This window comes from Herpailurus yagouaroundi, unplaced genomic scaffold (genome assembly GCF_014898765.1).
Source record: "Herpailurus yagouaroundi ecotype Mexico unplaced genomic scaffold, PumYag 187, whole genome shotgun sequence".
Lineage (NCBI taxonomy): Eukaryota > Metazoa > Chordata > Mammalia > Carnivora > Felidae > Herpailurus > Herpailurus yagouaroundi.
This window is the reverse complement of record NW_024412418.1, coordinates 5,173,276-5,190,517: the sequence shown is the minus strand read 5'-3', so window position 1 is coordinate 5,190,517 and position 17,242 is coordinate 5,173,276. Positions and strand designations below refer to the sequence as shown.

The window sequence follows — 17,242 nt, the reverse complement described above, 5'->3', positions numbered from 1 at the left end:
TATGGCAAGACCAGTGAATTCCATGAACATGAGTCCATTGTGACACTTCATTTGCTGTGAAGTGAAATCACGGATAAGAAGCAATGCTGTATCTAAAACTATGATGGTGGATAAAAATTTCTTTAAGTGCATGGATGGTAGTTGTGGCAGAAGCATTGCATGCAGGGAAGGCAAATACATATCCAAACAAGTGCCTATCCCAGTAAGAACAAATTATTACCCTTCCATGATGGAAGCAATCCAGTGTAATCAACCTGAAACCAGGCTGATCATGCTGAGTAATGGTGCCATATTGAAGACTCAATGTTGTTTCTGTTGCTGGTGGACACTTATCAGTGGTCATGGCCAGGCTAGCTTTGGTGGGTAGAAGTCTATATTGTTGAGCTCATATATAACCTCCATCCCTGCCACCATGGCCACTTTGTTCATGAGCCCATTGGGAGATGATGGGAGTGGCTGGGGAAAGAGGCTGACTGGTATCCACAAAATGGGTCATCCCATCCACTTGATTATTAAAAATCCTCCCTTGCTGGTCAGTGTTTGGTGAGCATTCACAAGGGACATAAATATCTTCATGTGTTTTTACTCATTCATAATGGTATATAAACATGCCTCTTCCTCAAATTTTCTTGTTACCAGTTTTCCAATAATGTTTCTTATAAGTCCCTGCCCATTTAGCCAAACCATTGGCTAAAACCCATAAATAAGTATACATTGCACATCTGACCATTTCTCCTTCCATGAAAGTGAAGAACCAGGTACACTGCTTGAAGTTCTACTCACTGAAAGAATTTCCCTATGCCATTGACCTTTAGGGATTTTCCGTAATGGGGCTGTAGTGCTGCATCTATTCACTTTTGAGCTATGCCCACATATTGCTGCAGAATTATCTGTATAATAGCCCAAGTCGAATTATCTAATAGCCCAATTATCTGTATAAGGCCCAAGTCTTTTTTCCTTCTGTCAATTGATCACAGTGACCCCCCCCCCCCCCCCCCCCCATAAGGCCTTGGGTGTAGGATGGGAGAGAGAAGGCATTGTAGCAAAAGTGGGGACCATAACATTTGGCCATTTTTTTCATGTAATTTTGCCTTCGGTTCCTGCTTGGGTCAGATCACATATACAGCAGTCTCTTTATTTTGGGGGAATATGTTTCAAGATCCCCAGTGGATGCCTGGAACTGGATAGTACTGAACCCTATACATACTATGTTTTTTTCTATACATACATACCTGTGATAAAGTTTAATTTATAAATTAGGCACAATAAGCAGTTAACAACAATAATAAAATAGGTCTGCTTATTCCTTTTATCCAGTGCACAATTAGGTTAATAAAAGACCATAGGCCCCTATTGGAGAAGACTGAGGGAAGGATTAATATATACATTTTTGGCAAAAAAAAAGTGTATACACACACACACACACACACACACACACACACACACACATTTTTGGCAATGTCCTGGGGTTCTTCTGCAAGGGATCCAATCTCCCCTTGATTCAAGGAATTTTGAGTCTATAAACTGGTTCCGGTCTGGAAATTGATTGCCAGACCATGAATCTCTGTCTGTATGATTAAGTTACACTTTTGTTTACTTAACCTAGAACTTTTTTTTGCTAACACGGATCAAGTAAGACTTGAATAGGCTTCCTCTCGATTTCGCTTCTAGGAACACCATCATGAACTAGTGAACACTTTAAGTTGGCTTGTATTGATTATTCTGACTGCTATTTTGATTCTGCTGTCATTTATGGGGAGCACACCCACCTTGCCTTTAAGAAGGCTGAGTATTGGGGCACCTGGATGGTTCGGTCAGTTAAGCATCCAAGTTTTGATCTCGGCTCACGTCATGACCTCACAGTTCGTGAGTTCGAGCCCTGTATTGGGCTCTTGTGCTGGCAGCATGGAGCCTGTTTGAGATTCGGTCTCTCCCTGTCTCTGCTCCTCTCTCTCTCATGCTCTTTCTGTGTCTCTCTTGGAATAAATAAATAAATTAATTAATTAATTAAAAAAATTAAAAAAAAATAAAAAGGTTGAGTGTTACCACTTGGCCACTGTTACCTGGGATCACATAACTCCCACTGCACTGGGATTTCCCAGTTCAGTGACCCTAGCTCCCATGAGAGTTTTGGCCTACAGAAAGCAGTGTTGCAGAGCTTTTCAAGGGTGCTGGGACTCACCTGACAAATTTATTTCTTATGGTCATGATCAAAGATGTATCTTCTGGGCACTCCCAGGATGGTTAAGTATCTTAAATGACAAATCCATTCTAACCCTACAACTTCCCTATACCTTTATTTTATTTTGAGAGAGAGAGAGAGCATGGGGTGGGGCAGAGAGAATGGGAGAGAGAGAACCCCAAGCAGGCTCTGCACAGTCAGCACAAAGCCCCACTTGGGGCTCGATTTCATGAACCGCGAGATCATGACCTGAACCGATATCAAGAGTCAGACCCTTAACTGACTGAGCCACCCAGATGCCCCTTTTTTATACCTTTAAATCCCTCCCTCCACATTAAACTAAAGCAGGTGTGGGTTTCTAATTTGCTTACCTTTGGTTCCTGTTTTAGCTAACAAGCTGAAAAGCTGTTAGCTTTTCCTCAGTTCCCCAGCTGCAACATTAAATGAAGAATCTCAGGGTGCCTGGGTGGCTCAGTTGGTTGAGAGTCCGACTTCAGCTCGGGTCATGATCTTATGGCTCATGGGTTCGAGCCCCACATCGGGCTTTCTGCTGTCAGCTCAGAGCCTGGAGCCTGCTTCGAATTCTGTGTCTCCCTGTCTCCGCCCCTTCCCCGCTCATGCTTGGTCTCTCTTTCTCTCTCTCTCTCTCTCTCTCTCTCTCTCAAAAATAAATAAAAACATTAAAAAAATAAATGAAAATCTCTACTTAGTGAACCCATATCGATGAATTTGGTTTGGAGTGCCTGGGTGGCTCAAACATCCAGCTCTTGATTTTGGCTCAGGTCATGATCTCACAGTTTGTGAGATCAAGTCCTGTGTCTTGTCCTGAGTGGGGCTCTGTGCTGGGTGTGGAGCCTGCTTAAGATTCTCTCTCTCCCTCTACTGCTCTCTCTATAAACAAACAAAGAAACAAACAAACAAATAAATTTGGCTTCATTGAATTTCGTTTCTCCCATGATTATCCTATCCTTTTTTTTTTTTTTTGAAAGAGTGGGAGCAGGGGAGAGAGGCAGAATGAGAGAGAGAGAGAGAGAGAGAGAGAGAGAGAGAGAACCCTAAGTAAGCCTCACACCCAGTGTGGAGCCCAGCATGGGGTCCAGCGCGGGGCTGGATTCCACGACCCTGGGTCACCTTACCCAAAATCAAGTGTTGGATGCTTCCCCACTGAGCCACCCAAGAGCCCCTATCCTATATTTTTAGTATCCGTTCCCACATGTATTCCACAGATTTATGTCTTTAAAAATTGGAAAACTCAAGTTGTTATTTTGGAGTGTAATATGCTCTTCGTGGATTATACCTCCTACACTGACAACCCATATAGTTATCTCAAACTCATATTAAAGTGCATCACTCACTGGCTTAAAAGGTCTTTCCGTATTTGCCCCGTGGTATTTAGCGGTAAGATTGAACATAATTCTGAGACCAGTCTTCATCTTCCCTGTTCCTGTCTATCCAGGTTCATGTCACGCTGCTGACCATTTTTAAGCTCATTGTCCAGCACATCGCCTGGCACGTGGTGAGAGCTCGATAAACAATTGTTGAATGAACAGAGGAATTAACAACCACATGCACACTGATTTTCACCTTCTGGCCCTGGTTATATATTCTCTCTGGTAGGAAAGCTCCCACTCCCCCTGATGCATACACGTTCATTCTGCAAACCTGGTTTCAAGCTTGAAGTTTCATTTTTTATGTCCTTTCATCTTGGGAGCTTTCCTGAACCCCTGAGTCTTTGTCATGTGTCCCTCCAACATGCTTTCATAGCACCCTGTGTTGCCACGATCTTACCATTTATAACACGGTGTCGTCATTTCCTGCTCCCCTCCGGGTGCCTCTCAGTGGAGCCTAAGCTCTGTGCAGAAAGACCCGGGTTCCTCTCTATTCACCACTGAAGCCCCAGAAATTACCAATCTGTCTGATCTATTCTTTGGGCTCAAGAAATGTCTGTTGATTAATGAGGGAGGGATGGAAGGAATAAATGGGATATAGTTATCCTGAAGGTGTTTTCTGTGTAGGGGGAGCCACGTATGTTTAAAAACACCTTTTCATAATGAAATGTTACCAAAAAGTAATCTAACTGACAGAGAAAAATAACAGAAACAGCTCACATTCATAAGATGATGAAATCTTGCTGAGAGCAGGGGGAATATCAAGGTAAGCTATTCTCGCACTGAGCATCTCAGGTTCAATTTTTTCTCATTACCCAGTTTAAGCAGAAGTAAAAAAACAAATTGTGGTTTCTCTAAGAGATCTAGCCAGAATTCTGAGTCGGAATGAGATAAAAGGAGGAAAAAAAATTCCCTACCCACCAGTATTTTTTTCTCTACATTTTATTGACTTTGTTCACCTTCTTTTATACTTTTATTTTTATTCACTATTTATCACGCACTATACATTATTCTACTTGTAGAAGGTATTCTGAGTTATCAGGTAAGTACTTTATGGAGTATAAACGTATATTAAAAAATAAAAATTCCTGTCTGACATTACAGTATTCTTTTATTTGAGTCATTGCATTTTCTATGGCTTATCAGCATAAGATGGGTGACGTGAACAATGCAAAATGATTCTGAAGTCTGCAAGGAAATTTGGACACATGGCATAATATTCTTCACTTAGCTCTTAGAGGTTAAATGGGTACATACCACAATATTACAGTGAACTAATTATCATAAACTATGTTATAGTTTTCTATAAAATTGAGTTAAGTTATTAATGAAAAGTTCTTAGAATTTAGTTATAGTTAATGAATTAATATAAATATCATATACAATAGTATAAATAACTATATATAATTATGATATATAATATGTGTATATAATAATATGACATGTGTATGTATACCATATTTTACATATTATATATTATATATGTGGCATCTGGCATAGCCTTTAGTTCATGGTAGCTATTATAATTATCTTTCTATCATCTTTGCCTGGTGCTGTATCAGAGCGTGTAAGAGCACGGTCTTATAAATCAGGTAGCTTCTGATTAATGACTCTCATATACCTACTTTGATACTTCCCCCTTCCGTTTCCTCACCTATAAAGTGGGGATAATAACAGTGCCTATTTCTTTGGATTGTCCTAGAGATTGATGCTCAATACCAATATAATTTTACATTAGAATTTAATTTTTAAATTCTGAATTAGAATGAAAGCTTATGAATCCATATACATGAATGAAGCTAGGAAAACTAAGCCCCAATTTGGTAGAATTGTCCAAATATGCAAAGAGTGATCCTGGGTTAGTTTTTTTTTTGTCTTTTTCTTGCACCCATTTCTGCTCTTTGCAATGTAGAATCTATGATTCATACCAGTCATTTTTTTCCTTCTATATCTTATAGGTATCCCTTGCTGAGATCATCCAAAATGTCTTTTCGATCCTTGCTTCAATTGAATCAATGTTGTGCTTCGCGCATCTTTATTTCTCCCCTGAAATAGCTGTCCTACTACACAATTTCCTAATGGCATTTTTCATCTGGTCATTTCTCAAGGTATAGATTAAGGGATTTAACATGGGAGTTATTGTAGTGTAGAACACTGCCACTGCTTTATCAATAGATAAAGTAGCTGCGGGTCTCATGTACACAAATATGCAGGGCACAAAGAATAAGACGACCACCGTGATGTGGGAGGCACAGGTGGAGAGGGCTTTGCGCCTTGCCTCCAAGCTGTGGTTTCTTAGGGAGCGCAGAATGACCACATAGGAGACCATCAAGAGGAGGAAGTTTAACAGACAGATGAATCCACTGTTGGCAGCGACGAAGAGCCCTAGAGTGTGTGTATCAGTGCAGGCAAGTTTGAGCAAAGGGTTCAGATCACACATAAAGTGGTCTATGACGTTAGGGCCGCAGAAGGGTAATGGGATGATAAAGAGGATCTGTATCGTTGCATGAAGAAAGCCTCCCACCCACACCACTCCCATTAACTGGCCACATACCCGCCGATTCATGATGGTCGTGTAGTGCAATGGCTTGCAGATGGCCACATAGCGGTCATAGGCCATCACCGTAAGCAGGATGACATCAGCACCTCCAAAGAAATGTTCCCCAAAGATTTGGGTCATACATACATTGAATAGGATGGTCTTCTTCTCACGGAGTGAATCTACAATCAGTGTAGGGGTATTGACAGAGGAATAGCAGGCATCAATGAAGGAGAGATAGGCCAAGAAAAAGTACATGGGGGACCCCAATAATGGGCTGGCAGTGATAGTGACCACGGTGAGCCCATTTCCTACCACAGAGACGATGTAGATGACCAAAAACATAACAAATATGATTTTCTGCATCTTTGGATTCTCTGTGAGCCCCAGTAGAACAAACTCCGTCACGTTGTTCCTATTGTCCATTATTTCATATTATGGTTGATTGCATTACCTGAAAAGAAAAAGCTTTTTTGATTAATGCAACCTTGAATTTATTGAGGCTCTTCATCTAGTAAATAACAAATGCCTAGATTCTGTAGAGTTGTGGATTCTCACGAGGTTTGTTTGAGATAGAAAGTAAGATCTGAGTTCTTGACGATGACTTAAATTATCTCCTGGGTGAAGATTCTGTTAAGAGCATTGACATGAAAAACTTTGCAAACACACAGGCAGGAGATCATCTGTGTACACCTCCTCATCTGAAAAGACTTAGGGCCTATCTTGAAATTGTCATATTGCAGCTAAGTGTGAAAAAAGTGGTAGGAAATGGATGTAAAGGCTATGAATGCAACACTAGGAATTTTTCCTTTATCCTTAGGAAATGGAGAACCATGGAAGGTAATTGAGAATATGAATGAGAGGGCGAAGAGGAGTTGGAGGAAGGGTGAATCTTGGATACAATCTCGTAAAGACCTTTGTGCGTCTTGGATGAAGTCGGCTGAGGGTCAGTAAGGGGATGGAAGTCAGAGAAAGAAAGCCCCATATCCAAACTATTTATAATAGTTCACAAAAAGTGTAACAGGGTATTTCTTAAGAGAATATTATAAAGGGCTCTAGGAGTTACTATAAAGTAATTGATAATGCATGTTACCAAATGCCAGTAATATTATAATAGATAATAAGTATATTTTTAATGATTTATTGCTATATGCATGGCATGGTAGTAACCTGTGTGATTTACATTATTTCATCCATTTTGCAAATGTAGAAACAATCTCAGAGACTGATGTTAACAGTAATAATAATGATTCTATTAACTAAAACTACTGGATACTTGTTGTGTTCTGGTTTTGCAGAAATGTGGTTGTTTCATCATCACTACAAACCCATGAGATGATGGAGCACCTTGATGGCTCAATTCGTTAAGTGGAGCCCTTGGTTCCATCTCAGGTCATGGTCTCGCAGTTGTGAGATCCAGCCCCGTGTCAGGTTCCACAGGGAGCCTTGCTTGTGTTTCCCTATCTCACCCTCTACTGCTCGTGCTCTCTTTCTTTCTCTAAAAAACAAACTATCTATCTATCTATCTATCTATCTATATATATATATGAGTACCACTATTATTTTATACTTACTGTATACAGTAGGCAATACAATATAGAGAAGTTAAGGGTCCTGTCCAAGATCAAACAGAGAATAAAGGGCAGAGCCAAGATTATATCACATTATACTTGTTGACTTTTTTCTTCCAAAATTTTAATCCATTCCCTACATTGTTATGTTATTACAAACAATGCTGAACTCGTTATCTCTTTTTGATATGACCATAATAATTATAATGACTTTAATACCACTTCAGAAGCAAGTGTTCATGAAGCAATTTCATCAACAGACACACACACACATGCACACACACATGATCACCAAGTATCAACACATCAAAATCACTAAATACATCAGAATCACTAAATATTAACAAAAATGTGGTGCTGCTTTCATTGAATATCCCTTTGATCTTGGCCTCTTCCACAGCCCCATTTCCTCCCTTCCCAATCTGCTTGCACGCATGGGTCCCCAGACTCTGCTAAATGTTGAAAATGACTACCACAGTCGTTACGTGTAATGTATTGGTTGTAGAACTAGAGAGACCATATTGGAATCTTGCCTCTTCCACTTGCAACTTCTTTTATCCCAGGAACATTTCTTGGCACCCTACATCCTTGTTTCCTCAGGTATAAAGTGAGAATGATAATATCCATGTCCCGGGTGTTATGAGAATTGATTGAGGAAACATACATGAACATAGCCACCACATTACTGTGGGCACACAAAAAACTTACACCAATTTTTGTGACTGTGCCTGCACCTAGGAGATAGGGAGAATTGGCGTTTTGAGTGAAATACAGAAAAACATTTGACCATGCAACAAGCTCAGGAAGATTAATCTCTAATTTTACTTTTCAGGAAGGCACAGAGACCCACATTATCTGTAGCAGTTAATCTAAGGAAGGGCTGTCCCTGTTCATGCTTGGGCTAAATGACGGATGATCTATTTAATGTATTACTCATATGTATGTCTTTTCTGTGTTTGGAGTGTATTTACACTTGATTTTCATGCTCATGATTTGTCTTGGATGTTAAGGGAGAGGTCTCATGCAATACCAAGTGCCTGGTTGATCAGAGAGCTGGGTCCTACAACATTTCATAATCTCTATGAGCCTCAGATTGTTCATTTGCCAAATTAGGCCAATGACACTTATCAACTATCTTCTGAAGAACTTGGGAGAGGATAAAATATTACTATACTTAAAAGTGTTGAAACATAGTGATTACTATATAGAGAAGGTAACCCTCTTTAAGATGCTTCAACGCTGTTGAAAAACTTACCTTGTACTCTTAGATGATCTTAATGATGTTTGGGGGTTTTCAGAAATAATCCCATCTTCTAACTGACCTCTTCTTGGATAAGAAACTTACACTATGAAAGTTATGGCACACTCAGACTGAGACTACTTAGGTAATTCAGTAACAAATCAATAGCTGTGCAGAAAGTGTTTCTATTAGTCCAAATCTTTCCTTCTAGCTTAAAGCCCCAAAATTGTTCATAGAAAGCCTGGGATTTAAATTTAGAGTGAATTCTTTTGACACACTGTGGAGAAATGACCTACAGATGGCTCTGGTCCTAGAGGCAAGAGGTAAGAAGTGTGGAGGAAACACTTTCAAATGAGTCATTCCTACCATAATGAAACTTGCTCTGAAGACGTAACTTCTCCAAAATATTTTCACCTTGCACTGCATGGATATTTAAAGAGGTTTCCATAAAGGCTCAAGGACCTTGTCTTTTAACTGCTGCTTTCTCTCTCTGGAATTAATTATCCGCTCTGACGGAAAGGCTTTGTCTTAGAAGTAGGTATGCTGAAGAGACATGTTTGAGAAGTGTCCGATTTTGAATAGGGAATTGCATTCTCTGTGTTTGGAACCTGAACTTATGAGAATTCCCTTTCTCTATGTGAATCCGGATTTCCAAGAAAGCTGGATGTCATGGGAATAAGAAAATGACATAATTCCAGAGTGGGGACCTGTGATGGAGTTAATCTGTTGACCCGTGTCACAGACAGAACTTCTGCCTTCTTAACAATACTAACACTTTTCTGTAAACCTGTTCCTGATTGCTTGAGTGCTAGAGCAGTGAGGGCATAAAATCAATGGAATGGCAGCCATGAAAGAACTTGACTCCAAAAGTTGTTGGTCATATTCACCAGAGGGCTATGGAAAGTAAACAGAAATTCTAAGTCTCCCAGTTAGTAATCGCTGGGACTTATGGTCTGGTCAGTAAGGAATACTAGGCAACATTAAAATTGTGGAGCGATATCAAAACACAGGCAGAAAGTTCTAATTTTAACCACCAGAATTGTTCCACATTCTTGTCACTTGCTATTGTTAATTATTTTCCTTTTAGTCAGTCTAGGAGGTTTGTAGTGTTATATTATTGTGGTTTTAATTTGCTTTCCTTGATGACTAATGAGGTTGAGCATTTTTTTTTTCATATTATTGACCATTTGTGTATTTTTAAAAAAATTTATCTTCAAGTCCTTTGTACAATTTAAAAATGGCAGTTGTAGGCTTTTTATGACTATACAAATTCTTTTTTTTTTAAATTTTTTTTTCAACTTTTATTTATTTTTGGGACAGAGAGAGACAGAGCATGAACGGGGGAGGGGCAGAGAGAGAGGGAGACACAGAATCAGAAACAGGCTCCAGGCTCTGAGCCATCAGCCCAGAGCCTGAGGCGGGGCTGGAACTCACGGACTGCGAGATCGTGACCTGGCTGAAGTCGGACGCTTAACCGACTGCGCCACCCAGGCGCCCCTAAAAATTCTTTATACATTCTAGATATAGATCTTTCTTCATACCTATTTATGTATATATATATATATATATATGTAATAAATATAAAATATATATTTATAATTTGCCTCCTTCCCATAAGAGACTCTTAAATACAGAGAACAAACTGAGGGCTGATGGGGGGGGCAGGAGAGGGGAAAATGGGTGATGGGCATTGAGGAGGGCACATGTTGGGATGAGCGCTGGGTGGTGTATGTAAGCGATGAATCATGGAATCTACACTTGAAACCAAGAGCACATTGTATATACTGTATGTTAGCCAACTTGACTATAAATTATATATTAAAAATTATATATATATTTATATATAACATATATAATGCCATGTATATAAGTTGTACATAATATAAAATATTTATACATAATATATTTATATAGTTTTCTCCTAGTCCATGGGTTGCCTTTTCATTTAAAAAAAATTTTTAATATTTATTTTTGAGAGAGACAGAGACAGATGGGAGTGGGTTAGGGGCAGATAGAGAGGGAGACACAGAATCCAAAGCAGGCTCCAGGCTCCGAGCTGTCAGCACAGAGCTCGACGCGGGGCTCAAACTCAGAAGCTGTGAGATCATGACCTGAGCCGAAGTTGGACACTCAACGGACTGAGCCACCAGGCGCCCCGTCTTTTCATTTTTAATAAGATAACATCTGACCAGTAGAAGAGTTAAAATATTAATGTTTCAACTTTCAGTTTTTCTTATAATGCTTATCGTGTGATATTTAAGAACTATTGATCTACTCCAAGGCTAAAAATAAGTTTTCTAGTATTTTTATGTGTTTAGCCTTCCACACCTAGATCTCTGACTCATTTTGAGTTAATGTTTGTGTGTGGTGGGAGGTAGTAGTGGAGGTTGGTTTTTTCTCAGATGGGTATCCAATTGACCCAGCATAGTTTTTTTTGGAAAAAAGAAGGAGTCTGTTCTTTCCCTCACTAAATTACTTAATACTTTTGTAAAAAATTCACCCATTGAGGTGTATTTATGGACAGTGTATTTTGCTTCAAGGATCTATATGTGTATATATCAATACCACAATGTTGTTTACAGGAGCTTAATAAGGCTTTTTTTTATTTAGATAGAATCAGCTCTCTACCTGTGTTCTTTTTATTGAGATTGATTTGTTATTCCGGATTCCTTTAATATTGTATATTTCTATACAATAGAATACAATTTCAGGATAGGATTGCCAGTTTTTCCAAGCATTCTGTCGGGAGTTTACTGGAATTGTATTGAAATTATGAAATTAATGTAGTAAATATATCAAGTCTTTGAATCCATTATCATTGTTTGTTTATTTATTTATTTATGTATTTACTTTCACACATTAGTAGTGTCTTCTGAGTTTCCTATATGGGTCTTGAATATATTTTGAAAATGTAATTTTCAAATGTCATGATTCTAGTAGGATTTTATATAGCATTTTATTTGTAATTTTAATTTCTAATTGTTGTTATTATAAAAATACACTTGATCTTTTGGATCGGCATTGTATTTGGTAACCTTGCTAAATTAACTGATCAGATCTATTAGATTTTTTTTTTGTAGAGCCTTAACATTTTCCACTTATACAATCGTGTCATCTGCACATACATATATTTTTACAGTTTCAATATTTTTCTTTCTAATCTGTGAGTCCTTTATTTCTTTTTCTTGCCTTATTGCAAGGGGTGGAGCCTAGGGTACAATGCAGAAATGAAATGGGGACTGGGAAGACTGTCACTTCCAATCTTAGTACTCACCATAAAGTAGGATGTAAGTTGTGGGTTTTATGCAGATGCTTTTATCAGGTTGAGCAAGTTCCTCTTTATTCTTTATTTGTTTAAAGATTTAAAAAAAAATCATAAACCTAAGCTGGAATTTGTCACTTTATATGCATCTATTAAAAGGGTCGTGTGTTTCTTCTCCTTTTTTCTAGTAATTCAGTGAAAATCATTGATTGATTTTTGAATGTTGAATGTTTTATTCCTGAAAGAAACTCTACTTGGTCATAGAAAATTATAATTATTTAAAAAAAATGACTGATTTCATTTGTTAGTATGTTGTTTAAAATCTTTGTGCGTATGTTTGTACAAGATATTTATTTGCCATTTTCTTTCTTGTAATGTGAGGACCTTTAGACGATGCTGCTTCATAAAATGATGTGCTTAGTATTCTTTACTCTATTTCTGAGACAAATTATGGAGAATTTTAGGGTCAACTTTCTCTTTCTATCAACAAGCGCTATTGATATTTTGATAGACATTGCACTAAATCTGTAGATCACTTTGAGAGGTATTGCTATCTTAATTATACTAATCCATGAATATGAGATTTTTTTATTATAGGGCTTCTTTAATTTCTTTCAAAAATGTTTATGGAAATAGCCTAAATGCCCATCAACTGAAGAATGGATAAAGAAATTGTGGTTTATATACATAATGGAATACTACATGGCAATGAGAAAGAATGAAATATGGCCTTTTGTAGCAACGTGAATGGAACTGGAGAGTGTTATGCTAAGTGAAATAAGTCATACAGAGAAAGACAGATTCTGTGTTTTCACTCCTATGTGGATCCTGAAAAACTTAACAGAAGACCATGGGGGAGGGAAGGGGAAAAAACAGAGAGGGAAGGAGGCAAACCATGAGAGACTTTTAAAAACTGAGAATACACTGAGGGTTGAAGGGGGGTGGGAGGGAAGGGAAAGTGGGTAATGCGTGTTGAGGAGGGCACCTGTTGGGATGAGCACTGGGTGTTGTATGGAAACCAATTTGACGATAAATTTCATATTAAAAAAATAAATAAAAAGAGAAAAAATGTTTTGAAACCTCTTTATTTTTTCCTTTCTCAATAAGATGCCTTTCATTTACTTTTTAAATATAATTTCTCTAGTAAAAGTATTTTTAAAATTTTATTTATTTATTTATTTATTTACTTACTTATTTATTTTTAACTTAAACTTTATTTAGTGAGCATACAGTACAATATTGTCTTCGGGAATAGAATTCAGTAATTCATCATTTACATACAACATTCAGTGCTCACCGCAACAAGGGCCCTCCTTAATACCCATCATGCATCTAACCCCACTCCCACTTACCTCCTTCTGTCCAACCCTCAGGTTGTTCTCTATCGCTAAGAACTTCTTGTGACTTGTTTCCCTCTGTCCTCTTTCCCCTTACCGTCCCATATGTTCATTTGTTTTATTTCAATTCCACATGTGAGTGAAATCATGTGCTATCTGTCTTTCTCTGATTGACTTATTGTTCTTAGCATAGTACTCTCTAGTTCCATCCTCATCGTTGCAAATGGCAATATTCAATTCCTTTTGATGGCTGACTAATATTCCATACATCCATTGTATGTATATATACAATTACAAGTCTCACATTTTCTTTATCCACTCATCAATTTATGGACATTTGGGCCCTCTCCATAGTTTGGATAGGTGGATATACATTGGGTTGTATATACACCTTTGAATTCATATTTTTGTATCCTTTGGGTAAACACTTAATAGTGAAATTGCTGGATAATAGAGTAGTTCGATTTTCAGTTTTTTGAGGAACTTCATATTGTTTTTCAGAGTGGCTACACCAGTTTGCCCTCTCACCGACAGTATCAGAGGCTTCCCTTTTCTCCTCATCCTCACCAGCACCTGTTGTCTCTTGTGTTGTTAATTTTAGCCATTCTGACAGATGTGAGATGGTGTATTATTGTGGTTTTGATTTGTATTTCCCTAATGATGAGTGATGTTGAGCATCTTTTCATGTGTCTGTTAGTCATGTGGATGTCTTCTTTGGAAAAGTGTCTATTCATGTCTTCTGCCCATTTCTTAACTGGGTAATTTACTTTGAGTCTGATAAGTTCTTTATAAATTTTGGATACTAGACATTTATCAGATGTGTTATAAAGCTGTAGTCATCAAGACAGCATGGTTCTGCCCCCAAAACAGATACATAGTTCAATGGAACAGAATTAAAAAAACCCCAGAAATGGACCTATACCTCTATGGTCAACTAATCTTCAACAGAGCAGGAAAGAATATCCAGTGGAAAAAAGACATTCTCTTCAGCCAATGGTGTTGGGAAAACTGGGAAGTGACATGCAGAAGAAGAAACTGGACTGCTTTTTTATACCATATGCGAAAATAAATTCAAAATGGATGGAAGACCTACATGGGAGACAAGAAACCATCAAAATCATGGAAAGAAACACAGGCAGCAACCTCTTTGGCCTTGGCCAGAGCAACTTGTTACTAGACATGTTTCTGGAAGCAAGGGAAATGAAAGCAAACATAACTTTTGGGATTTCACCAAGAAAGAAAGCTTCTGCACAGTAAAGGAAACAATCACCAAAACTAAACGGCAGCATATGGGATTGGAGGACATATTTGCAAGTGACATGTTTTTTTTCCTCACGCTGCATGGAGCCGAATGCATAACTTGAACTTGTGACCCTGTGATCGAGACCTGAGCTGAGAGCAAAAGTTGGATGTTTAACTAACTGAGCTACCCATGCATCCCTCTCTGGTAATCTTTAGTAAAATGTTGAATATAAGGAGTGAGAGTGAGCATCTTGGTATTGCTCTGACTTTCTGAGAGAAATATTTTGTGGGATGTGGATGTTTGTTGAGTGATTTGTCTAAATTATTTTTCTAAAATCTATATTCTTTGCTATGTGTGGTTATGAAAACTTCTCTCTCTCTCTCTCTCTCTCTCTCTCTCTCTCTGTGTCTCTTTTAAGTAGGCTTCACACCCAGTGTGAACCCATTTCAGAGCTTAAACTCATGACCCTGAGATCAAGACCTGAGCTAAATCAAGAGTCGAACAGAATCATCTAGCGCCCTGAACTATATCTTCTATTAGCTTAGTGGTTAGCTAGGTATTTGAAAGAGACATCTTTGAACAATTCACACAAAAATAATAACACAGATCTAGATCTATCTTCGGTTGTGTTCAGACTTTTGTGTAATGTCGCTTCTTCATATATTGAGGCTTTTTTAAAAATGATCTAATACTTAATTGTGTAAGTCTTCCATTTACACAAGGCAAATAATGTGTATTCTTTGTTATTTATATAATTTTATATATACATCTATATCCTTTTAAACTGCATTGTCTTTTTAAAAATGTTTATTTATTTTGAGAGAGGGAGTATGTGCGTGCAAGTAAGGGAGGAGCAGAGAGAAAGGGAGGGAGGGAGAGAATCCCAAGCAGGCTCCCCGCTGTCAGCACAGAGCCCAATGCTGGGCTCCACCTTACAAACCATGAGACCATCACCTGAGCTGAAATCAAGAGTCGCTTAATTGACTGAGCCACCCAAGTGCCCCTAGACTGCATTATTCAGATCTTTTCTATCCTTCCTGACATATTGCCTGCTTTTCTCATCAATAATATAAAAAGGAACATTGAAATCTTCTACTGTGAAGATGGATTCATTTTTTTTTAATGGACTTACCTAATTTTGTTTCATGTCTTCTGAGGCTGTATTACTAAGTGCATGTATGAGTCATGGTCATGCAGCAAGGAGAAGACAAATGCTGTAATTTAAGGGCAGTTTGTAAGAGGTAATTTTCATGATGTGGACCACTGTAGGAGAACCCAAGGAATGTGCAATGTTTCAGGCTAGTGGAGTTGAGTGTGTTAGAGTATGGTGCGTGAACAGAAGGGATGAGCAGAAGTGGACATAAGCAATGCAAAAAGGAAAAATATATTATGAAATGAAACCTTAGATGGACCTTGCATGGACCTGGGAGGATCTTCTGCTGTGAACTAAAGACTATGATTTATTCAATCTCTTCCCATTAGGTTCCACTGACACTCTATTTCTCTCTCACACAACGTGGAGAGGGAGGTAATACAAAGCAAAACAAAAACAAACCAAAATAAGGGGAGAAGATGTGCATTGTGGCACTTCCAAATTCTAACCAGTATCCTAAGTAGGTAATATCCAATTAAACAAAAGGATTATACTTAGAATGATAAATAATTCTACATTTATTTAATTATTATGTATCATGATAAACAACAGACTCTTCAGTCTTCAAGGAAGTTATTCTAGGAGAGGAGAGGAAGAAAAACAAAGACCTGTATTATTGCATCAGTGCTATAACATTACAGAAGTATTGAATCACTCAGGTAATAACTCTCAAGAGATAAATGAAATAAGCCTCAAGCCCATGTATATGACCTTATAAAAATATAGGCTTTGTTTCTCAAATTATAACCACACACACATTGGCCACCGTACGATGCCCACGGGAGTTTTTCCCTCAGGTCCCTCGTGTGCTTTCACCTCAAGGTATTCCCAGCAATGCTTTCCTGAAAGGTTCATCGGGCTGGAAGCTTCACAGGAAAGTCAGGGGCCTTCTGCATCTGTTTGCAGTTTTATAGCACAGGCACAGAAAGTAAAAAACAAAACAAAACAAAACAAAACAAAACAGCCTGAAGGATCATCTTCACATTCCAAAGAGACGTAAAATGTTGCAGAAGTGAGCCTCCTGATGAGTAAGTATATGTGTGTGTGTGTGTATACACACACATATATATTAATATAAATATATAATATATTATATATTCATTTATATAAAATATGCATATATAAACTTGGAGAAAATAATTGGGATTTTTAACAATAATTCATTTTATATAAAAATTTGATCTTATGAAATTCCTATCTTTAAGTTTAAATTCTTCTGGAATGCATTTTCTTTGTGGTTACTTGCAAGAGAGGGCATTCAGAATATTCAGGAGAAAATATGGATAATTTGAGGGAAAATTGAGGCTTTAAAGCTTTTATATGTATT

At 38.0% G+C, this 17,242-nt stretch overlaps 1 protein-coding gene across 1 annotated transcript; it reads right to left on the bottom strand.

Annotated features, from left to right (window-relative positions):
- Nucleotides 1–5,605: 5,605 nt before the first annotated feature.
- On the bottom strand, nucleotides 5,606–6,535 carry LOC121043844 (olfactory receptor 4C46-like). The gene has a single exon (XM_040495843.1). It carries the CDS (start codon nucleotides 6,533–6,535, stop codon nucleotides 5,606–5,608), a length of 930 nt encoding a protein of 309 aa, XP_040351777.1.
- Nucleotides 6,536–17,242: the final 10,707 nt, after the last annotated feature.

Coding starts and splice junctions, on each gene's coding strand:
- LOC121043844 (XM_040495843.1), bottom strand. CDS start 6,535: ATGGACAATAGGAACAACGTGACGGAGTTTGTTCTACTGGGGCTCACA.